Below are 25,189 nucleotides of genomic sequence, written 5' to 3'. Positions count from 1 at the left end.
CCAATTGCAAGTTGGAGTTAGCAAATATGTTCATAAATAAATGTTTCCACAATTTACCCAGCTGTAATTGTGTCACAGATAGCTGGCAGTTGGTCTTGTGAGAACCCAACTAAAAAGCTTCAGAACCTGTGCCTTTAACATCATTCAGCCTGGGAATCCTATGATTTGAAATAGTTTATAAATTAGTGTGCTATATTAAGCTTTAAGTACTGTCAAAAAGGACATATGTGAAAACAGTAATCCCCCTTACAGAAAAAAAAACAACATTTCAGAGAGAGAGAGAGAGAGAAAAAAAGGAGAAAATCCAATAAAAGTGTTAGGAACTAAACATCTGGCAATGTATACATGGATAGATTAATACTGAATTTCTAAAGTTGTTTTGTACAACTTACTGTGGGATACGGGTGTGAGCAGAACACTGTGTACTTTCGGATGACACCATTTAACTTAAATGGGGGGAGCCAGGACACAAATACAGTGGATGGTGATGCTGCAGCTGCTTTAACTCCAGCAGGAGGACCTGGAACTGAAAGAGCAACATGTATAGTTATCAAAGTGGACCAATGCAATCGAAACACAGTGACCTGTACAGTACAGGATATCTAACAAGAAAACAGCTCAGAGGTCTTAATGTACTTAAGAAATGGAAAAGAAGGGGAAGAAATCCTACCAAGATTCAATTGCATCCAGTTAATTATTTGTTACAATTAATATATTAAAATTGTATATGTCACTCCCCCGCCCACAAATATTAATGAATCTTTGTAGAGATTACATATGTAAAATTATGTGCTCTACGTGCTTATAATATAAATTTGCATATATTTATGCATATATATAGGCACACATTTAATTATTTATTTACAGTAGTTCCTTATGTATTGCATCACAAACTACATGGAAAAAACTAATTAAGGCTGCACAATTAAACACTCAAGTCAGGAAATGCCAAATTTAATTTTCTGTGTACAATCTTAACCCTGCCTCTCTGTGCATTTGCATTATGAGAAAGAATTGAATGGCATGCACTCATATTTCTCAAGCATACAATACAGCGTATAATTTTTCTACAACTTCAGCTATATAGGCATAGCCTCTTCCTATTGTGTACAATTTGTGCATGTGAGAACATCCATAAAATATGAAATGTATATGAAAAGTAGCCAATAAATTGTATTTATTACAACATGCTACAAAGGTCTATTTAGTGTGAGAACTGGTTGAATTTTTTTTTTGACAGAATAGTTTTCCACTGAAAAATGCAAGTCAGTAAAATGTCTAAATGTTTTGTGGGAATGAGTCCATTTCAACAAAAAATTTATGGGAAAAATTCAGAATATTTCATATTGATAATGTCAAAACTTTTTGTTTAGATAGTGCTGAAAATTTTCATTTCAACATTATCATTTCAACTTAGAATACATTAAATATAATTTTAATTAGAGAGATCCAGATAACAAAAATTAAAACAAGATTTTCAACACTATCAAAAAGAAATGTTTTGATAGTATTAAAACAAACCATTCTGATGATCCCAAATAATTTTTTTTCTGAATTTTTGTTTTGTGGGAAATTTCAGCTTATTGTTTTGATTCTGATTTGTTTTTAATGTTGTAATTTCCTGTGGAATGAAAATTTCGGTTGCTCACCTGGTCTTTTCAGTATCATAAAAAAAATTGCTACTAAATACATACCATCTCAGGGCCTGGTTCTGCAAGCTGATCTGCACAGACAGAACTTTAACCCTGTCCAGATCCTCACTGAAATTAATAGGCACCACATAAGTGGTAGTTCTGCTCACAAGAAGAAGCTAGCAAGATCGGGGCCTATGTTTACAGCTAAATTTAGTTTCATAGTTAAATGCCTCTACCTCTGACATGCATTTAAGGAAAACTTCAGTTTCTACATCTGCATAGTTAAATCAGCTTTGTCATACACTGCCACTCAATTGCATCTAATATTTTCCTAAACAATGTAAGAAAGCTGATTGGGAAGTACCACTAAGTACAATTTTGCCTAAGATGTAGCCATTCAAAATACTATGGAAGCTTCCTGTAATCCAGCATTTTCTATTTATATTGTCTTGAGAATGTTACTAAGGGTCCAAATGAGGAGCTCATCATTATATTCACATCACAACCCCCCACTCTCCCACCAATCCTTGCTCTGAAAGGCTAATTCATTTAGTCGATTCTATCCAATCCAGAGTAAATATTGATGTTTGACAGCATTCAGCTCAATATTTCTATCCAGCTTGTCAGAAATGCTATTTGTTACTGCTGCTGAAGAATGAAACCTGGCTCTCCTGGGTTATTACTTAGCCCAGTGGGAGAATCCTTTATGGTTAGTAATGTCTCTTGAAAATCACTGCAACTAGATAAGCGAGTTTAAAATAATTTATTGCCAAATTAGTGTTTGATCCATGGGGAGAGGTTCTGACGGGAGCGGTTCTTATCTGTCAACTGCTGAAGGATTAACTCAAAATTGATCTAGAGTTTTCCAGACACATGAAAAGCTTTACTTTTCACTGGATTCCTATATTTTCTCCTATAACGTGTAGATATTGACAAACTTTAATTGCTAATAATTTTTCATTTTAGATATTTATCCTGGGGGATATTTAGATAAAACCCTGAGGGATATTGCTGTGACATGTAAATCCAAGTTTGTTTTTACTAAACAGTGAAATTCAATAATCTTCTCTCTCTAGTATCAGGGGGTAGCCGTGTTAGTCTGTGTCCACAAAAACAACAAGGAGTCCAGTGGCACCTTATTGACTAACAGATTTATTTGGGCATAAGCTTTTGTGGGTAAAAAACCCACTTCACCACCAAACTAATACTGGTTACTGGGGAAGAGCTGTTTGGACGCATCTTTCCCCCAAAAATACTTCCCAAAACCTTGCACCCCACTTCCTGGACAAGGTTTGGTAAAAAGCCTCACCAATTTGCCTAGGTGACTACAGACCCAGGCCCTTGGATCTTAAGAACAATGAACAATCCTCCCAACACTTGCACCCCCCCTTTCCTGGGAAATGTTGGATAAAAAGCCTCACCAATTTGCATAGGTGACCACAGACCCAAACCCTTGGATCTGAGAATAATAAAAAGCATTCAGTTTTCTTACAAGAAGACTTTTAATAAAAATAGAAGTAAATAGAAATAAAGAAATCCCCCCTGTAAAATCAGGATGGTAGATATCTTACAGGGTAATTAGATTCAAAAACATAGAGAACCCCTCTAGGCAAAACCTTAAGTTACAAAAAAGATACACAGACAGAAATAGTTATTCTATTCAGCACAATTCTTTTCTCAGCCATTTAAAGAAATCATAATCTAACACATACCTAGCTAGATTACTTACTAAAAGTTCTAAGACTCCATTCCTGCTCTATCACCGGCAGAAACCAGCATATAGACAGACAAACAGACCCTTTGTTTCTCTCCCTCCTCCCAGCTTTTGAAAGTATCTTGTCTCCTCATTGGTCATTTTGGTCAGGTGCCAGCGAGGTTACCTTTAGCTTCTTAACCCTTTACAGGTGAGAGGAGCTTTCCCCTGGCCAGGAGGGATTTCAAAGGGGTTTACCCTTCCCTTTATATTTATGACACGCCCCCCAAATCTCAGCTAGGGTGAAACACTGGCTGGGATTTCTTCCTGGAGCTCTAGGAAAAACAGAGTTAATAAGACACATGCATCTCTAAATATACTACCAAGTACATAAAGACTAACAATATTTTCCACATCTCAAGGACGATTTTAACCAGTTGATTCTGGGAAACTTTCACGGGAGAGTGCTTCAGCCACTTTGTTAGAAGCTCCTGAGATGTGTTGGATGTTGAAATCAAAATCTTGGAGAGCTAAATTCCACCGAAGAAGTTTTTTGTTAGTTTCCTTGACGGTGTGAAGCCACTTCAGTGCAGCATGGTCGGTTTGCAGGTGGAAACGCCATCCCCAAACATATGGGCGTAGCTTTTCCAGAGCGTAGACAATGGCGTAACATTCTTTTTCAGTGACTGACCAGTTGCTTTCCCTCTCAGACAGTTTTTTGCTGAGAAACACTACAGGGTGGAATTCTTGATCAGGTCCTTTCTGCATTAAAACTGCTCCCACACCACGCTCGGACGCATCTGTGGTTACTAGGAACGGTTTGTCAAAGTCTGGGGCCCTTAGTACAGGGTCAGACGTGAGTGTCGCTTTAAGCTTGTTAAAGGCCTTCTGACACTTTTCGGTCCACTGAACAGCATTTGGCTGTTTCTTTTGGTTAGGTCTGTCAGTGGGGCAGCGATTTGGCTGTAGTGCGGTACAAATCGTCTGTAATAACCGGCCAAGCCTAAGAAGGATTGAACCTGTTTCTTTGACTTTGGGACAGGCCACTTTTGGATAGCATCCACTTTGGCCTGTAGGGGGCTGATAGTTCCTTGACCCACCTGGTGTCCAAGGTAAGTCACTCGGTTTAGGCCTATTTGACACTTCTTAGCCTTAACAGTTAGTCCTGACTCCCTTATGCGCTCAAGGACTTTTTGTAGATGTTCCAGGTGGTCTGCCCAGGAATCCGAAAATATGGCCACATCGTCAAGGTAGGCGACTGCATATTCTCCTAATCCCGCTAGGAGACCATCTACAAGTCTCTGGAAAGTGGCGGGTGCATTTCGCAGCCCGAAAGGGAGTACATTAAATTCATACAGCCCGAGATGTGTGGTGAAGGCTGACCTTTCCTTGGCAGATTCATCTAGAGGTACCTGCCAGTACCCCTTGGTTAAGTCCAAGATAGAGATGAACTGGGCCCGTCCCAGTTTCTCTAATAGTTCATCTGTGCGTGGCATTGGATAGTTGTCTGGGCGAGTTACAGGATTTAGCTTACGGTAGTCCACGCAAAAACGTATTTCCCCATCTGGTTTGGGAACTAGAACCACTGGAGATGCCCATGCACTTTCAGAGGGGCGGATTATACCCATCTGTAACATATCCTGGATCTCCCGTTCTATAGCAGTTTTAGCTTGGGGAGACACCCGGTAAGGTTGGACTCTAATTGGGTGAGCATTACCTGTGTCAATGGAGTGGTATGCCCGTTCAGTCAGTCCTGGGGTGGCTGAGAACGTTGGCGCGTAGCTAGTGCACAGCTCCTGGATCTGCTGTCGCTGCATACGCCCAAGGGTCATGGAGAGGTTCACCTCTTCCACACCACCACCACATTTCCCTTCGTAGTAGACACCTTCGGGCCACTCAGCGTCGTCTCCTCCCTGGGCTGTAAACGGTCAAACCTTTAATTCTCTGGAATAAAAGGGCTTTAGAGAATTAATATGGTACACCTTAGGCTTTCGGTTGGAGGTGGGGAATGCTAAGAGATAATTAACAGCTCCCAGGCGCTCCTGGACCGTGAATGGCCCTTCCCACGATGCTTCCATTTTATGGGCCTGGAGCGCCTTTAAGACCATGACCTGGTCTCCTACTTTGAAGGAACGCTCTCTGGCATGTTTATCATACCAGGCTTTTCGCTCGTTTTGAGCATCCTGTAAGTTTTCTCTAGCAAGGGCTAAAGAGGTTCGGAGGGTGTTTTGTAGGTTAGTTACGAAGTCCAGAATGTTAGTTCCTAGAGACGGTGTAAATCCCTCCCATTGCTGCTTCACCAACTGCAATGGCCCCTTAACCTCACGGCCATATACAAGTTCAAATGGGGAAAACCCTAAACTGGGATGTGGTACAGCTCTGTAGGCAAAGAGCAACTGCTGCAACACTAGGTCCCAATCATTGGAGTGCTCATTTATGAATTTACGTATCATGGCCCCCAAAGTTCCATTAAACTTCTCCACCATGCCATTTGTTTGATGGTGGTAAGGAGTGGCAACCAAGTGACTTACCCCATGAGCTTCCCAAAGGTTTTTCATAGTTCCTGCCAGGAAATTAGTCCCTGCATCTGTGAGGATGTCGGAGGGCCAACCTACCCTGGCAAAAATGTCTGCTAGTGCCTGGCACACACTTTTAGCCCTGGTGTTGCTTAGAGCTACTGCTTCCAGCCATCGGGTGGCAAAATCCATGAAAGTCAGTATGTACTGCTTTCCTCTGGCTGTCTTTTCCGGAAAAGGACCCAGAATATCCACAGCTACTCGCTGAAATGGAACTTCAATGATGGGGAGTGGCTGGAGAGGGGCTTTGACCTGGTCTTGGGGTTTTCCCACTCTTTGGCACACCTCACAAGACTGGACATAGGTAGAAACATCCTTGCCCATTCCCTCCCAGTGGAATGACCCCCCCAAACGGTCTTTGGTCCTGTTCACCCCAGCATGGCCACTAGGGTGATCGTGGGCTAAGCTCAAGAGCTTGGTCCGGTATTTAGTTGGAACTACCAACTGTCTCTGAGGATGCCAGTCTTCCTGGTGTCCACCAGAAAGAGTTTCCTTGTATAAAAGTCCTCTTTCTACAACAAACCTGGATCGATTAGAAGAGCTGAGAGGCGGTGGGTTGCTCTGTGCCGCCGTCCAAGCTCTCTGGAGCCTTTCATCTGCTTCCTGTTCGGTCTGGAACTGTTCCCTTGATGCTGGAGACATCAGTTCCTCATTGGATTGTGGACCTAGGCTTGGTCCCTCTGGAAGCGATATAGGGGATGGAGCTGTTTCTGTTGACTGTGAACCGCTCTGTTGGGATTCAGGCTCCGGCTGAGCCTCTTGTGTAGGGTTATCGGCTGCTGCCAGTTCAGGTTCGGTGGGGCCCTCTGGTGTTGAGGTTGCAAGTACTGGATTCAGTGCTGACACGGGGTCTGGTGTTGGTTGTTCGGCTGGTTCCGGTTCTGGGACTGGTTCTGTCTGGGTCTCTGGGACTGGATCCACTACTGCTGTTGCAGACATTGGCCTGGGGTCTGGGTCCATCATTTCTGACTGGGTCCTGATAGAAGTTTCCGGAACAGAGCTAGGCCTCACGGCTTGTTTAGCCTGGCTGCGGGTGACCGTTCCCACCCTCTTGGCCTGCTTCACGTGATTGGCCAAGTCTTCCCCCAACAGCATGGGGATGGGATAATCATCATAGACTGCAAAAGCCCACATTCCTGACCAGCCCTTGTACTGGACAGGCAACTTGGCTGTAGGCAAATTGAAAGAGTTGGACTTGAAGGGTTGAATCGTCACTTGGATCTCTGGGTTGATTAAATTGGGGTCCACTAAGGAAGCATGGATAGCTGACACTTGTGCTCCGGTCCCTCCACGCGGTGACCTTCTTCCCGCCCACACTCACAGTTTCCCTCCGCTCCAAGGGTATCTGGGAGGTATCTGGGCCTGTGGACCTCTGGTGTGATTCCGGTGCAATGAACTGTAATCTGTTGGGGTTCTTGGGGCAGTTGGCCTTTACATGCCCCAGCTCGTTATATTTAAAACATCGTCCAGCTGACGGGTCACTGGGGCGAGGAGGGTTGCTGGAGAATGGGGTGGTGGGACGATAAGGGGTCTGGAGGGTTCTTTGGGAGGTAGGTGGGGCTTTGGGTGGCCCCCGGTAATAGGGTGTGGTCTGGGGTGGTCCCTTCTGGTCTCCGCTCCAACTGCGACCAGTTTTCTTCTTCTCTGCCACCTCCACCCATCTGGCTCCAATCTCTCCTGCCTCGATTACAGTTTTGGGTTTCCCATCTAGGATGTATCTTTCTATTTCCTCAGGAACACCCTCTAAGAATTGTTCCATTTGCATTAGGAAGGGCAAATTTACTGGAGATTCAACACTTGCTCCTGATATCCAGGCATCCCAATGTTTCACAATGTGGTAGGCATGTCGGGTAAATGACATGTCTGGTTTCCACCTTAGGGCTCTGAACCTCCGACGAGACTGCTCGGGTGTTATCCCCATTCTGACTCTCGCCTTGGATTTAAACAGTTCATTCTTGTTCATGTGTTCTTTAGGCATTTCAGCTGCCACCTCAGCTAAGGGTCCACTGAGCTGCGGCCTCAGCTCTACCATGTATTGGTCAGTAGAGATGTTGTGCCCAAGGCAGGCCCTTTCGAAGTTTTCTAGGAAGGCCTCAGGATCATCGTCTGCCTTGTAGGATATTTCTGGGATGGGAAGTGGTACTTGGAGAAGGATTACTAGGGTTTGTTGGGATATTCTGTTGAGCCTTTATCTTCTCCATCTCCTCCACATACTTCCTCTCTTTTTCCTTCTCCTCCAGTTCTTTGTCCCTTCCTTCCATAGCTCTCCTGTGAGCAGCCGCTTGGTGTTGTTCTGCTTCTCTTGCTGCCTCCCTTTCTTGTTCCTTCTCCTCCTTCTTCAGCCACATGAGTTCTATCTGTCTTTCATGTTCCCTTTGTCTTTCCTCAGCCTGAAATTTGGCTAATTCCAGCTGTAGCTGAGCTGCGGATTTTGTCATTCTAACCTCTGTTTTTAACTAACTTTACACCCGAGGTTTAGAAATAAATTAACAAAACTTGGCTGTAAAACTTTGCTGTGCTGGAATAGAATACCTATTCTCTGATAGTGATTGTCAGTCTACAGAAAAAGACAATTCCCTTGTCTCTGCTCTGGGCCCAAATTAAAGCAAAAAACCTCCAACTACTTGGAAACCTGCTTCCCCAGCCCAAAGAAAAAGCAAATGGATAGAACACCCCCCCCCATTTACTTTTAGGAAGAAAAAAAAAACAACTCTGGGTTGGAAGACTGTGAATTTCCCTGAAGGAGTTAAGTACCCTGCCTCCAGGCAAAGAAAACCTGCAATTCACAAAGATAATCCCCTTTTGTCTCTGCTTGGCCACAAAGCAGAGAAAAAACAAGCTGCTTTCAGTTTCAGCTGCTTTCTGGACTTCCTTTCCAAAGGAAAAAAAAATTCCTTTTTAAAATCTGTATTTCTAGTTCAAAAAATCTCAACTGGATCTCAAAATGATTTCAGGTTAATCCCACCACTATGCCACTGAAGAAGTGTTTTTTTACCCACGAAAGCTTATGCCCAAATAAATCTGTTAGTCTTTAAGGTGCCACTGGACTCCTTGTTGCTTCTCTCTCTAGATATATATACAAACATACTTACACACACATCCAGCTTCTGCATTCAGGAAAACTATATGAGACTGTGAAAGTCTCGGGTTTTGGTGTTCTATCCTGGAGCATAGAGTGGGTTTATATAATAAAATAACTGGGATGCTTATTAAATGTGATCCCTGAATATTCTGAAGAACCTACATTTGGTGGTGATATGTGCTGCTGACTTTATTATGAGAAACATGCTCAGAGTCCTATACTGGTAGCGACTGTCACCCATTGCCACTCTTTTCTATGGAACTAATAGTACAGCTGGGCAGGAAATGATCTTCCCGTCCTGCTAGAGTTTTTCAGATTTTGAATGTTTTTCTGTCTCAAAACAGAATGAAAAATTGAAATCACAAAAAATGTTGTGAGTTGATAATCTAGAAAAAATACTGACTGGGTCAATCAAAACATTTCATTTTGAAAATGTCAGAACAGGACTTTGACAATTTTACTTTTTTTTTCATTTTTCAAAAATATATAGACAGAGAGATTGAAACCAACCCCTTCTCACTAAAAGTTTAGATTTCAAGTAACTGATATTTTCCCATGAAAAAGTATTTTGTTGGAAAATTCCTGACTGACTGTACCTAATAGCTTCTGGTTATGATAGGACAGATAATCCCACATGTTCTCTCAAAATTGGTTAATGGCTGTAGTGACTTTAAGAGGGTGAATTCGAAGGTGATCTTTTGGTTGCAGCCTGAGATTTCCATCGCTCTCACAAGCTCTTTGAGTCCTCTAATGCCTAACAATGACAAGCTAGACATGGCATGTACTATGGACTGCTTTTCAGTGACTGCCAAGGGTGAGACAGAATAAAGGTGAGTTGGGAGGAAAGAAAGACAACACCAAAACACTAAACACCACTTAAAGCTGTCCTTGTAATCAGACATTGGACCCCAAGCTCATTCCCTGGACAATAGGAGCTTAAAAACAGCATAGAGATAGTATGTTTCATGCTATGCAGGAAAGGGAGCGCTTTGTGGTATCCCTGTGGCTGCGTGAAAATATGTTGAAAGGTGGGAGAGGAGGGGCAACATGGAGAGGACAATTATACTGAGAGGACTAGGATGGGGAATAGAAGTTACTGATGGTAGAGAGTGGGGATCCAGAGTGGCTCCAGCAGTTCTCTCTCAGCAGGTGTGTAGCTGGCTATTTTTCTTCACAGTACCAGACACCTGGGAGGCTAAAGTGCTGTGAATGGTGCATTTGAAGGCTCTATCACCCCTGTGAGAGCAGAGCTTTACTCTGTACACAGGATTCCAACTCTGCAGTATACAGAGCCAAGCCACTAACGACTATGTCTAGCACCCAACGGTTTTGGGTGGACAAAAAGACGCTGCTGCCTAAACTTGTATACCCTCTAGACAATATGAGCAGAATGTTTTAAAATAAAAAAGTGCATTTGAAAAGAAAGACATGTGTATCCTTCTGGATCATCCGAGTCCCAAAAGCGGCATATGGCAACTATGCAATCATACAAACTCAGGCATAGCAGATTAAGGCTGCCACATAAGGCCAAACTGGGCAGTATGTATCCACATCTGAGTATCCCTTTTGAACTTGAGTGAGTTAATAGCCCAGATTCTCAGCTGGTGCAAATTGGTGTAGTTCCATTGAAATCAACGGAGCTGTGCTGATGTACACTAGCTGGGGATCTGGCTCAATGGGTCTCTCTAATAAAGAATAGAGATTCATTGTTTCAATTAAGGTTTTATAATGTATCATTTCCAATAAAGAAATATGAAGGAAGTAATTCAATCCCCATGCCATCAAATACAATAGCTTGTGAAAATGTAGTTTAAACCCAAGGAGGGAGAGAATTAGAAAATCTATTTTAATTTTTAATGATCAGTAAAATAAATCCACGGGTGAAGATGACACTTGGCTTATGAGTGGCTCCATTGAGAGTGAAAAGGGTAGGGGAAAATGCAATGAATTCTTAAAATAGGAAGTTTCTGCTCCACTTCTCATGGTGCCACAAGGATCTCTGAGAGGAACAATTACTTTTTCTGAAGGCTCATGGGGAGAAAAGCTGTGCAAAAACATAAATGATGCCACCTTAAAAGGAAGCCTCACTTCATATTCTCAGCTGGAACCTCTCTCATTTCCTAAGCTCAACAGCAGCTATGTCTGACCTCTGGTGTCTAAAATCAGCATTGATCATTACAAGAAATCCAAATCCAAACTAATTTTCTCTAGCCTGATTTCCTTATCACTTGGGTTACAGTTTAAATTTGCTACTTGGGAAGAAAATATTTTCTCAATTTCAGGGCTGCTAAAGATATTCTGGATTCATGGACATATATATCAGAGCTGGTAACCCATATTTAAGTGATGAATGGCCACAATGTGCCTTTATCAATAATATGGGACATACCAGGCCACTGATTTAAGGAAACCTTCATAGAATACAAGGTTTGGAAGGGACCTCAGGAGGTCATCTAGTCCAACCCCTGCTCAAAGCAGAACCAATACCCAATTTTTGCCCCAGATCCCTAAATGCTCCCCAAGGATTGAACTCACAACCCTAGGTTTAGCAGGTCAATGCTCAAACCACTGAGCTATCCCTCCCCCAATATGAGCAGATTTTACTTCCTACTGACGTAAAAACAAAAACGACATGATATAACCCAATAATAATAAAAAAGTAGGAGGCTTGATGGTAAGGTAAAGACACTCAAGAATAAGTTTATTACTGAAGATCAGTATACTTGGTCCTTAATTTAAGTAGAGATGACCGACCACAAGTAGAAGATATGAGCTCTCCAGATCTGAACTCTCCCAAAAATGTCAGATATTTACTACCAGAGTTTGTAGAAAGAGCAGCCAGCAGCATCGTTCAGATGCTAACTTCCTCAAAGTTCAGGGGTGTTTGGCTCCAGGGCTTCAGTTTGGACCATTTCTAATTTTAACTCTCTCACTATCCTAGCAAAGATCTGTATCAGAATTAAAATAACTGCAGTGAAGCTAGTGCAAGATATGAAATAGTGACATTATCTACATACATATCTACGTATCTTAAATGAGATTCCCTGTTGAAGAATTAAACAGTAGGGGCATTGAGCTGATTCTTGCAATATCTGAAAAGGTTGGGCTTACTGATTTAGGGCCAGATACTGCTTAACACCTCTGTGGCTTTGCAGGGAGGAGAAGGGTTAAAGGAGCCCCCTCTTGAACCAGGCACAGTCATAGAATCATAGAATCATAGAATATCAGGGTTGGAAGGGACCTCAGGAGATCATCTAGTCCAACCCCCTGCTCAAAGCAGGACCAATCCCCAATTAAATCATCCCAGCCAGGGCTTTGTCAAGCCTGACCTTAAAAACTTCTAAGGAAGGAGATTCTACCACCTCCCTAGGTAACGCATTCCAGTGTTTCACCACTCTCCTAGTGAAAAAGTTTTTCCTAATATCCAACCTAAACCTCCCCCACTGCAACTTGAGACCATTACTCCTTGTCCTATCCTCTTCTACCACTGAGAATAGTCTAGAACCATCCTCTCTGGAACCACCTCTCAGGTAGTTGAAAGCAGCTATCAAATCCCCCGTCATTCTTCTCTTCTGCAGACTAAACAATCCCAGTTCCCTCAGCCTCTCCTCATAAGTCATGTGTTCCAGACCCCTAATCATTTTTGTTGCCCTTCGCTGGACTCTCTCCAATTTATCCACATCCTTCTTGTAGTGTGGGGCCCAAAACTGGACACAGTACTCCAGATGAGGCCTCACCAATGTCGAATAGAGGGGGACGATCACATCCCTCGATCTGCTCACTATGCCCCTATTTATACATCCCAAAATGCCATTGGCCTTCTTGGCAACAAGGGCACACTGCTGACTCATATCCAGCTTCTCATCCACTGTCACCCCTAGGTCCTTTTCCGCAGAACTGCTGCCTAGCCATTCGGTCCCTAGTCTGTAGCTGTGCATTGGGTTCTTCCGTCCTAAGTGCAGGACCCTGCACTTATCCTTATTGAACCTCATCAGATTTCTTTTGGCCCAATCCTCCAATTTGTCTAGGTCCTCTGTATCCTATCCCTGCCCTCTAGCGTATCTACCACTCCTCCCAGTTTAATATCATCCGCAAATTTGCTGAGAGTGCAATCCACACCATCCTCCAGATCATTTATGAAGATATTGAACAAAACCGGCCCCAGAACTGACCCCTGGGGCACTCCACTTGACACCAGCTGCCAACTAGACATGGAGCCATTGATCACTACCCATTGAGCCCGACAATCTAGCCAACTTTCTACCCACCTTATAGTGCATTCATCCAGCCCATACTTCTTTAACTTGCTGACAAGAATACTGTGGGAGACCGTGTCAAAAGCTTTGCTAAAGTCAAGAAACAATACATCCACTGCTTTCCCTTCATCCACAGAACCAGTAATCTCATCATAGAAGGCGATGAGATTAGTCAGGCATGACCTTCCCTTGGTGAATCCCTGCTGACTGTTCCTGATCACTTTCCTCTCATGTAAGTGCTGCAGGATGGATTCTTTGAGGACCTGCTCCATGATTTTTCCAGGGACTGAGGTGAGGCTGACCGGCCTGTAGTTCCCAGGATCCTCCTTCTTCCCTTTTTTAAAGATTGGCACTACATTAGCCTTTTTCCAGTCACCTGGGACTTCCCCCGTTCGCCACGAGTTTTCAAAGATAATGGCCAATGGCTCTGCAATCACAGCTGCCAATTCCTTTAGCACTCTCGGATGTAACTCGTCCGGTCCCATGGACTTGTGCATGTCCAGCTTTTCTAAATAGTTCCTAACCACCTCTTTCTCCACAGAGGGCTGGCCATCTATTCCCCATGTTGTGATGCCCAGCGCAGCAGTCTGGGAGCTGACCTTGTTCGTGAAGACAGAGGCAAAAAAAGCATTGAGTACATTAGCTTTTTCCACATCCTCTGTCACTAGGTTGCCTCCCTCATTCAGTAAGGGGCCCACACTTTCCTTGGCTTTCTTCTTGTTGCCAACATACCTGAAGAAACCCTTCTTGTTACTCTTGACATCTCTCGCTAGCTGCAGCTCCAGGTGCGATTTGGCCCTTCTGATTTCATTCCTACATGCCCGAGCAATATTTTTATACTCTTCCCTGGTCATATGTCCAACCTTCCACTTCTTGTAAGCTTCTTTTTTATGTTTAAGATCCGCTAGGATTTCACCGTTAAGCCAAGCTGGTCGCCTGCCATATTTACTATTCTTTCGACACATCGGGATGGTTTGTCCCTGTAACCTCAACAGGGATTCCTTGAAATACAGCCAGCTCTCCTGGACTCCTTTTCCCTTCATGTTAGTCCCCCAGGGGATCCTACCCATCCGTTCCCTGAGGGAGTCGAAGTCTGCTTTCCTGAAGTCCAGGGTCCGTATCCTGCTGCTTACCTTTCTCAGTCACTGCCTCTGTGCTTTTCAGACTGTGGAGACTGCTCACTCCATGCGTCCCAGGGAGCAAGACACCCAAAAGGAGTCAGGGAGAAGGGAGAGACATGACCGAGCCCCTCCATCATAAAACTGGCCAGCACACATTGGGTAGTGTGCTCTACTCTCCCTGAAGGGACATAGCAGCAGGTGCTCTCCCTCTATACTCTGAGGAGCTCTGAGAGAAATTCTGCCTCCCTGAGACAGAATTCTTCCTGAGCTCCCCTGGAGCAGCATGATCCACTCTTGATATGGGGGCTGAGCCCTCAATGCTAGGTCACTGGAATGGAATATTTACTCAAACATTGCCACATTGGCTCTCCTGTCACCTCAAATGCAAAAGTCCTTTGAGAACATATTACTGTATTTTACAATTTTAAAATAATTTTAGACATTTCTTGAAGCCAGAGACACATCTATAGCAACTTCAAGTTCACGGCATTTTGGAGTGCCACAACAAGAAGGTTGGTGGTGACTGGATGTCTAACATAGTGAATGTCAGTGAAAATAAGGTAGGATCAAAGGCTAAAATAGGGAAAGAACAAGTTAAAAATTACTTAGACAAGTTAGAGGTCTTCAAGTCACCAGGGCCTGATGAAATGCATCCTAGAATACTCAAGAAGCTGACTGAGAAGATATCTGAGCCATTACAGATTATCTTTGAAAAGTCATGGAAGATGGGAGAGGTTCCAGAAGACTGGAAAAGGGCAAATATCATGCCAATCTATAAAAAGGGAAATAAGGACAACCGGGGAAATTCCAGACCAGTCATCTTAACTTCTGTACGTGAAAGATAATGGAGCAAATAATTAAGCAATCAGTTTGCAAATATCTAGAAGATAATGAGGTGATAAGTAACAGTAAGCATGGATTTGTCAAAAACAAATCGTGTCAAACCAACCTGATAGCTTTCTTTGACAGGGTAACAAGCCTTGTGGATAGAGGAGAAGTGGTAGATGTGGTATATCTTGACTTGAGTAAAGCTTTTGATATGGTCTCACATGACCTTCTCCTAAACAAACTAGGGAAATGCAAACTAGATGGAGCTACTATAAGGTAGGTCCAAAACTGATTGGAAAACTGTTCCCAGAGAGTAGTTATCAGTGGTTCACAGTCATGCTGAAAGGGCATAATGAGTGGGATCCTGCAGGGATCAGTTCTGGGTCCAGTTCTGTTCAATATCTTCATCAATGATTTAGATATTGGCATAGACAGTACACTTATAAAGTTTGTAGACGATACCAAGCTGGGAGGGGTTGCAAGTGCTTTGGAGGATAGGATTAAAATTCAAAATGATCTGGACAAACTGGAGAAATGGTCTGAAGTAAACAGGATGGAATTCAATAAGGACAAATGCAAAGTACCGCACTTAGGGAGGAACAATCAGTTGCACACGTACAAAATGGGAAATGACTGCCTAGGAAGGAGTACTGTGGAAAGGGATCTGGGGGTCATAGTGGACCACAAGCTAAATATGAGTCAACAGTGTAACACTGTTGCAAAAAAAAGCAAACATCATTCTGGGATGTATTAGCAAGAGTGTTGTAAGCAAGACACGAGAAGTAATTCTTCTGCTCTAATCCGCACTGATTAGGCCTCAACTGGAGTACTGTGTCCAGTTTTGGGCACCACATTTCAGGAAAGATGTGGACAAATTGGAGAAAGTCCAGAGAAGAGCAACAAAAATGATTAAAGGTCTAGAAAACATGACCTATGAGGGAAGATTGAAAAAAACTGGATTTGTTTAGTCTGGAAAAGAGAAGACTGAGGGGGGACATGATAACAGTTTTCAGGTACATAAAAGGTTGTTACAAGAGGAGGGAGAAAAATTGTTCTTCTTAACCTCTGAAGATAGGACAAGAAGCAATGGGTGAAAATGGCAGCAAGAAAGGTTTAGGTTGGACATTAGGAGAAACTTCCTAACTGTCAGGGTGGTTAAGCACTGGAATAAATTGCTTAAGGAGGTTGTGGAATCCCCATCATTGGAGATTTTTAAGAGCAGGTTGGACAAACACCTGTCAGGGATGGTCTAGATAATACTTAGTCCTGCCATGAGTGCAGGGGACTGAACTAGAGGACCTCTCGAGGTCCCTTCCAGTCCTATGATTCTACTTCCTCTGACTCAATGTACTGATGGCCCAAACATATAGTCTTACAAAATGATTTAAAAGGATTTCAGTGTTTTTTGGGGTGTGGCTAAGACAGAGTGGGAAGCAGCATCTCAAGGCAGTTTCAGACAGAGTAATTGCGGCTGATGAACTAAAGGAGTTTCCGGTGTTGTGGTAGCTGTGTTGGTCCTAGAATATCAGAGAGACAAGGGGGCTGAAGCAATGACTTTTATTGGACCAACTTCTTTTCGTGAGAGAGACGAGCTCTTGAAAAATAAATGAACTTGAAAAATAAAAGATAAAGGTAAAAATATTCCCTCAGCCACCTTGTCTCTCTAAAGGAGTTAAAACATAGCTGCTTCTACTGAATTCTGGAAGTAGAACTATATTTATGAATCATAAGACATGCTCCTGCTTTTGCTGTTAATCCATCTTTGATCAAAGTAATAAAAGGAACTATGTAAATATTGAAAAGAAAAACAAGCCTGAGAACAAATAGCCTGAGTAGAGCTGAGTGAATAATGAAAAGAAATATACATTAAGGGCATGCGTTGTAGGGTGGCTCTGCCTGGAGTGCCCTCTTGTAGCAGACTGTGACAGAACAGGCACAACTACCTCAGTTTCCCTTCTCAGGCAGCCCAAAACCTCCATGACAGTCTCTTGCCTAATAAGGTCTCTCCTTGGGACCAGTTTATTACAAAAATATAGTGCAAATAGCCCTTAACAACAGTCCCCAAACAGTCCATTTATCACCCAAGTGCAGACAGTCCCTTAAAACCCCAAGACATCTAGTTCCTCAACATCTCACATACCACACTGCAGTGTCTGCCATCACTCCTGGGCTCTTCTTCAGTTCACTTTCGTCCTTTAACCAGGTCAGCCTCCCTAGACCTTCCAGCTGGGACATAATCCACTCTTCCCAGCAGGAACACTCTTCCCCCAGCCACTCTGATGGGAGTTCATCCTCATTAGGAGGGCACCACCGCTCCTCCTGTTCAGTTAACTTTTCATATCCCACACAGGCCAGCAGATGGGCCCTTCCATTGCTCACCTGGCTCCAGCTCTACACCACAGCGATGTCAGCTGGTAAGCCCTACACTGCTCCCTTGCCTTCAGCCCGTAGCTTTGGCTCTCTGGCTTAGAAGTCAGCAGGCAACACCCTCTCTTGCTCTCTGGCCTCCAGCCCTAGCTCGCTGGTTTAGGAAGACCAGCCTGCAAACCCAACTTGCTGCTCTCCTGCTTTCAGCCTTCCCCCAGAAATCTCCTACAGCTTCCTTCAAGCACCTCCAGTCTTTTGGTCCCTGACAGCTCTCACCTGCCCTTTCCCTCATTAACTCTTCCAGGCAACTCCCATTTTATATGGGCCAGGTGACCTCTTAAGACCCAGTTAGGAGGCAGCTGATGAGTCACATGTGCGTAGCCTCTTCCTTCTTAAAGGCCCAGTGCCACCCTGCAATAGCCTGATCCTCATTTGCTGTGAGGTCCCTTGACACCACTCCATCAGTGTAAAGTGACATTAAAGTGGGGGTAAATTTCAGAACCAACCCCTTAATACTTGGTTTGATTAACTGAATAGAATTCTTCAATGAATGAAAGTCAGTAGGGGTTGGACACCCCCTCCCTTACGCACTTCTGTAAATCCTCGTCCATATCAATTTTACTAATATTTATGCATTATCTATAAATTGGATGAATAATAAAGAAAAAAGTTATTGACTCATTTATTTGAAAAAAAAATCACAAATGTCACTGAAGAAATGATTGAACTAATATTATTCCATCAGCTCTGTGCCTCTGTCTCTGTGCCTCACACTCCTATCTCTGCCAAAACATCCCTGACCTCTTGAGAACAGATTTTCAAAGGCATTAAAGTGCTCAAAGATGCAGCTAGGTGCTTAGTGGAATTTTCAAAAGTGCCTAAGCAGGTTAGGCTCCTACCTTCTACTGATTTAGAAAGTCTATCTCAAGGATAATTCAAAAACAGTAACATGTCAAAGTTGTTAAATAGACTACTGTTACATTAAAAAAAATATACTAACATAATTAAAATTAATCACGTGCTTAGATGCTTTGCTGAACTGGGGCCTTAATGCTTAACCTGGCCATAAAAGGAATGAATAAATAGAAATGCCCATTTTTTTTTAAATTGGGCACATAGCACCGAACATGTGCTCACAACTCAAGAGCTATGCATGCAAAACCCAGTTTGTGCATGCACACTGGGTTTTGTACACACATTGCTTTGAAAATCTGGGCCAAATCAAGCAGTCTCCTATCACGTCAGGCTGGCAATGGAGAATTTCTTAGTTCTTACCATCCTCTTTAGTGCGGGTGAAAATTTGTTCACTTCTGACTCCATCTCCAGCTCGTGTGAATGCCAAAACCTGGATGCTGTAGTTGGTGTATTTTTCCAGGCCATCAAGCTCTAGTGAGGGCTGTGTAGTAGTGACATTTTTAATCTCTCCCAGCTCTAGGGAACAAAAAGTGAACCAAGTTATTGGCAATGCTATTCTTTTCTTAATCATACGTGTCTATCTTGGCATGAAAATAAAAGGGGAATCTTCTGATTAAAGAATATTCACTCATGAAAGAGAAAGAATATTTTGTGATTATAAAATAGATACCTTAAATGCTCACACTGATCAAAACTATAAAAGAGAGCAGATGGGAAAAAATGACAACATTTGAAATTTTTATGTCAGTTCCATTTCACATGATTAAAAGCAAACTTGTTTTTAACTTTATAATTTATTTGGCCTTTTTTTTTAAATTGAAATTTTAAGCAAAAATATCAAAACCACTGTCAAAATGGTTATTGAAATTTCGCATTTACTGAGAAACAGATTTTCGGTAAATGAAATATTTCTATAATGGTACTGACAATAGTTACAATTTAAAAATTGGTAATAATGATGCAACATTTTCCCCTCAAAATAAAAACATTAGAAAAAGTCAACAATTTTTACAACAGTTTTCGTGTCTGAAAAAAGCCAACAAACAACGCTTTTTGTCTGAAAAATTTTGCCCAGCTCTACTGTAAAGAACACAATGGTCAGAAGCATTAGTTAACAATAGATTTAAATGAGGTAAAACCAAATTCACTTGCATGGAGAGATGTGGCTCATCACATACACCTCAATGTATTAAGCTGGGAAGTGTTCATGTGCAAAAATGCTTTAAAAGAACAACTAGAACAGAAAATATAGCTAACAAAATAAGGACATTCAAAGTTAAAATTTCAGGTCCAATAGCTGCGTTTTGCAGGGTATAGTAGGCTACACTGTAATGTAGCTTTTCAGCAGTGTAGGGCCTAATCCAAAGCCTACTGAAATCAATGAAAAAAAATTACCTTGTCTTGAATCAGGACTGCATATTTTCTCATCTTTATTTTTCATTCACCAATGAGTAGTCACCGTACCTCAAAAAATTTCTGACTTGAGCATTATCACTAGTAATAGTGAGCCTCTGGGTTACATTCTGTCCTCATTTACAACTGCGCAACCTCATGTTTGAACAGGTGTAACTAGCAGAGGACAGAACGTGGCAAGATAGTTGGAATTTAATTAAGTATTCTATTGATGGGTACACACACTAGAATATAATCCAGCTCATTCTGCCAGAGCTGAGACAGCTCTGCACTGCTAGCAAGAGTTTAAAAAAAGAGTTAAAATGTATTGTTCACTAAAGTCCACAAAAAGGAAACAAATATTGAGGTGATATCATGATAAATTGCAGAATGTGATAAATGCATGCACACTTGACCACCTCACTTGTTCTCTCCCCACTAATCCACTTCCCTTAGGATCTATGTTAACATTCCAAACATCTGAGCACTTCAAATACATGTGGGGGGAAAAAAGCTGCCCCAAACCTGTTTCCTTCCTTCACCCTAATTGTGGAGGCAAAAGCACATTGTCAGCACATTATTAAAAAAATATACAGGGAGCAAATCTATTGAGGAGGATGGTGTTATGTTTACAGTGTCACTACTTAGTGTACACACACACTTCACTATGTAATTTTTGTTTCAAATCACATGGAGATGAAAAGTGCTAGTGTCAGATAAACTGCAACTTGTTTATTCTCCAAAATGGTTGAAATAACTTCAAGCCATTTACTAATTACAAAACAGAAATCCCCTCAAAAGCCAATCACTGAAGACAAGTCCATAATACAAATTATTTGAGAGGTAATTCTGTTGACCTTAAGAAAAAGAAATGCCAGGTAGGTTTCTTTTCCCCCCCTGAAAACAAGAACCCTTTGAGTAGTTCAAAAATATATTTTTAAAAACGGTTGTGACATTTAAACAAGGATTCCTGTGTTTAATGTTGTTCTTCCTGGATGAATAATCAGATAACAAGTATTTTGATAATGCTGCTAAAACTAGCAATGTAATCTTTAAAGGAAAGGCAGTAGCTTCATCTCTGAGGAGGTAAAGAGGAACTGATGATACTCCCACACTTGCCAAAATTCTCTTTTGAACACGTGTGTATTCATAAATAGTTTTGTAACAACCTGTCAACAACTCAAAGCTCTCTACAAAATGATTCAGACACAGATGTATGATGCTCTGTGTAAAATGAAGATGAAAGAAAATTTAGTTTTCTGATATGCTTTTCACACCAGAGGACAAAATGATATTAACTGCCATGATCTGCCTGTTATCCTGTCATTGCTATTGGCAAACACCTGATAGGTTGGTTAAAGCTGCTTACCTCCATCCAAGAGATTAGCCCAGTAAATAACTCTGAATCCCTGTAGAATCCCATTCAGGGCTTCTTTGGCAAGTGTAGACCAGGAAATGGAGATAGTTTCTGGTGATGTAGCAGTGGCTTGGACATTCCCTGGTGGGCAACTGGGCACTGGAATGAGATATTCACCAATTTTAGCTCTAGATAACTTCTGTGGACAAGTAAAACTGTACTCTTAAGAGATTACAGTCACCAATGTGAAACCGAATGCTTAAAATGCACACATATATTTTTTTCAAAATTCATTGGAGACACAAATTAAATAACAATCATTCCCACTTCTTGGAAGAGTCCCTTTCTACTACATTTTCAATTTTCATCACTTAAGCAAAATCCATTATTTGAACCTGAGTTTCTACTTTGCTACTGATGGAACTGCTTGGTTACGGCTACGTTTGTTTTTGAGAGTACAGTTCACTTCCCAGAAATGTCTTTGGACCCACTCCTTCTCCCTCACTGACTTGCCCTTCATTAGGATTTTCCCTTGTTACTAAAAGGAAAATAAATTCTAGAGCTGATTAAAATATACATAAAAATGGATTTTTTGAATATATTTGAGATTTTTCTAAATCAAAATTTACAGTTTTTTGAAAAATTTCAACCCCTTTTCCCAAAAATTTAGAACATTTTCAAATTTTCAATCAGTTTTAACAAATTTATATTTAGTAATTCCTGTTTCAAATGCAATACTTGTTAATCTATCGATTTGCCTTCTTGATTTATCTTATCCCCAATTCCCATAATGACCTCACAGTGATGTTACAAAAATGTTCCCAAGAAAAAACCCATATGTGCCAGATAAAGCAGAAAAACTTTACACCTGTTGCAGTAGTAAAAACATGCATGTTTAAGTGAATTGTCTTCCATCATGCTATACTCTGTCTAGTACAAACAGGATTTGCAGTAAATGTAAAACACCAGAATTCTCTGAAGCGTATGCCTCAAACACTGTAATACTCAAGAACGTACAAATGTGTTACTCTGTTTAACATACATAAGGTCAGATTCTCAGTTGGTGTAAACTGACATTGACTTTAGTGGATTTATGCCAATTTAAATTGCTAAAAATCTGCCTTTTGATATCTTCCTTGGTTGCTTGTGTTAGAATTTACTTTTATACTGTTTTAAAGTATCAACGTCCTCTCTATAGTATATGGAATAACTCTTTCTTCCACTAGAGGACTCTCTATCATTATTTGAGAAATGCTCTTCTGTGTGGTTTAGAAAAATAATTCTGAATTACTTTTCTCAATGGACAGCCTGAAATATACAGAACGTGCCAGTGACTTTTCTTTTATTAGTTTGGACATTCTTGGAAAAACTCATGTCTCATTTTAGGCTGGCAAATTATGTTACTGCATAAACACAGCTCTGGGTTTCACAGCAGACTTCTCTGAAAAAAATAGTTACTTCAGTTTTAGGATTTTTACTTTAAGAGATATCAAACCACACTATGATCCTACGTTGAGAGCATGAAATTGGCAAACGAGTCAATATCAAAACAAGGGTGTTTCTAAGAAAGGGTACATTCTAAATCAAGTTCTCCCACAACTGGAGATGTTATTAAATCAGAATAGTCATATTTCTTAAACTGAACTATATTGTATAGCTAGCAATTTGAAATTTGTACACAACATGCAGGCTGATTTGTTCCCTCCCACCTGTCTATAATATAACTATTGTTTCCCAATGTAACCATTCTATTATCCACTATATAATGAACACTAATCAGGCAGTAGATACAATTAGGTCAACATATCCATCCATGGGAATAAAAGGCCTGATAAAGAAATCATAAAATGTGTGCAATGGTATATATGATATTTGCTTGCCTAGGACCTACCATCCTCTAGGGTAGTGGTGATGATTTCCTGAGAAGAAGGTCCTATTCCAGCCCGGTTACATGCCTGTACTACCATGCCATACTGGGTGAATTTTTTCAGGTTATCCAGGGTATAAACTTCACTATCTCCAGTGGTGTCAATACTGATGATGTTGAACTGGAAATTGCCCCCTGCACTGTACTCTCGGTAGCCTATCTGGTATCCACGAATAATTCCATTTTGCAAGTGCTTCTTTGGAGCCTGAACAGGATAGGAAATATTATATGTTAAGAATATATGTGGAAATGCAAATAAATTCTGTCCCTTAAGCACTTTTAACTGCACAGAAAGTCAACGATTTCTTTAAATGAACACCACTCTATTTTTAAGTAATAAACTGAGGGAGTCACTGTTCATCAGGCAACAACTCTTTACTATGCTAAACAAATTTCAGGCCAAGTTGTCTATTACCCAGGATATAATCATCCAGTTAAAAAGAATTCCAGACTGTTATTTTACTAAAATGCCTAATGGTGAAATATTGTTGAGACCTCATTTAGATTTGTAAGTTTTTCCTGGATAAATCAAGACATTGAGGCAGCCATGTCTGTTGTGGGCACATAGATGAACTTTGAAGGCAGTAGTGAATCAGAATGTAGGAATTTCTACACTGAATGGCTATTGAAACAAGTGTTTGGTATCCAATGTTAAAAAATGTGCCCAGGAAATGTATTGTACACTTTAGTTCTGAGTCACCATACAAGATTCCTGCACTCTGACTGACAGATCTTTCCATTTCAGTAGACTGTAGTATAAAATACAGTATAAAATAAAATAAGCATTGTTAACTTGGTGAGAAAGTCTATTAGTAACAGAAATGTTTGTTATGTTTCCACTTACACAGATGCTGAAATTTGTTGAATTACTGAAATTTGCCTGTAAAAATGTTCTTATCTAATGCACTGGGTGCATATACAATTATTGTAAAAATTATAACTACTACTTAGGGTCCATGTACAAAAACTAATACACACACAGATCCCATCAGACTACCCAAACAAGCTCTCCCTCTACCATCAGCACACCATACTGAAGTCTATAACCAGATTTCCTAGAGTAACAGGATTTCATTTTCAGATGCCTTGTTTATTTTCCACTGCATTTGGTTTCCAAAAAAGGAGACGAAGCTACAGGCAGGAATCTTTTCTTAGGACAAGAGTATACTTCAATTCCCCCAGTAACAACAAATTTTCTAAGACAGTGGTTGCCTCCTCATTTACTGTTTCAATGTGGACCTTTAGGTAATAAGAAGTAGTAAAGACAAATATACATTGCCTAATCACTAAGCCCAAATCCTCACTGATTTCAGCAAAAGTATGCAAAAGAAATGCAGAATCAGGGCCTAAGTTCATACATGAGACCTCAGGTGGGACTAGAACCATGCTTTCTGATATATAATAGACCAGTTATTTTTCTTGGTTTCCTGAATAACTGTTCTGTTGGGTGATTGAAGACATTTCTTTAAAAAGTCACATCTTATAAAAAATGCATTAGCTGCCAGTGTGGCATCATAGTCTCAATACATTTACAGTTTGTTGCTCATTAAATTATTGTAAAACTTCATATTTTACCATTGGGAGCAGGGGGGAACCTGATTGGAATTGTAAAAATCTGGATATCTTCATGGGAATGCGGAACATTTGTTCCAGTTGAGAAGGAAATATCACAGTTATATTTTAGTGGTTAAGTGAGCAAGTAAAAGGCAAATAGTTTTCTCGGTTGAAGCACTGCGCACTCTGTTTCATAATCATTGCATAAAATGTGGACCATCTTTGTGAATGGACAGTGTAGTTTTGTTGTTTTAGTAAAATAACAAAAACAAAAGAAAACAAAACAAAAAAGCCCACCAGGGCATAGACAGCAGAAGTATTAGAATACTCAGTTAACTGGTCATTCATTCACTTTCTTGCTTAAATGTCCTTTTCTTATAATTTGTTGAAATTGAAAATTTGTTGAAAATTTTCTGTCAAAACTGTTTTTAGATGGAAAACTAATTTTTTTGTGAAAACAATCTCAAGGGAAAATTTTGGTTTTCTT

At 41.1% G+C, this 25,189-nt stretch overlaps 1 protein-coding gene across 1 annotated transcript in view; it reads right to left on the bottom strand.

Moving 5' to 3' along the window:
• Positions 1-25,189, bottom strand: part of DSCAM (DS cell adhesion molecule) — a 641,498-nt gene that overhangs the window by 98,694 nt on the left and 517,615 nt on the right. The window contains exons 17-20 of the mRNA XM_084616971.1: positions 23,113-23,353; positions 21,234-21,380; positions 18,833-18,988; positions 393-526 (exon numbers count right to left, since the gene is read on the bottom strand). Coding sequence (XP_084473097.1) covers positions 393-526; positions 18,833-18,988; positions 21,234-21,380; positions 23,113-23,353 — 678 coding nt within the window. The remainder of the gene's footprint in view (positions 1-392; positions 527-18,832; positions 18,989-21,233; positions 21,381-23,112; positions 23,354-25,189) is intronic.

The sequence above is a fragment of the Lepidochelys olivacea genome, assembly GCF_965140295.1.
Source record: "Lepidochelys olivacea isolate rLepOli2 genome assembly, chromosome: 1".
Lineage (NCBI taxonomy): Eukaryota > Metazoa > Chordata > Testudines > Cheloniidae > Lepidochelys > Lepidochelys olivacea.
The sequence above is the reverse complement of the archived record's forward strand: the minus strand, read 5'-3'. Positions and strand labels throughout refer to the sequence as shown.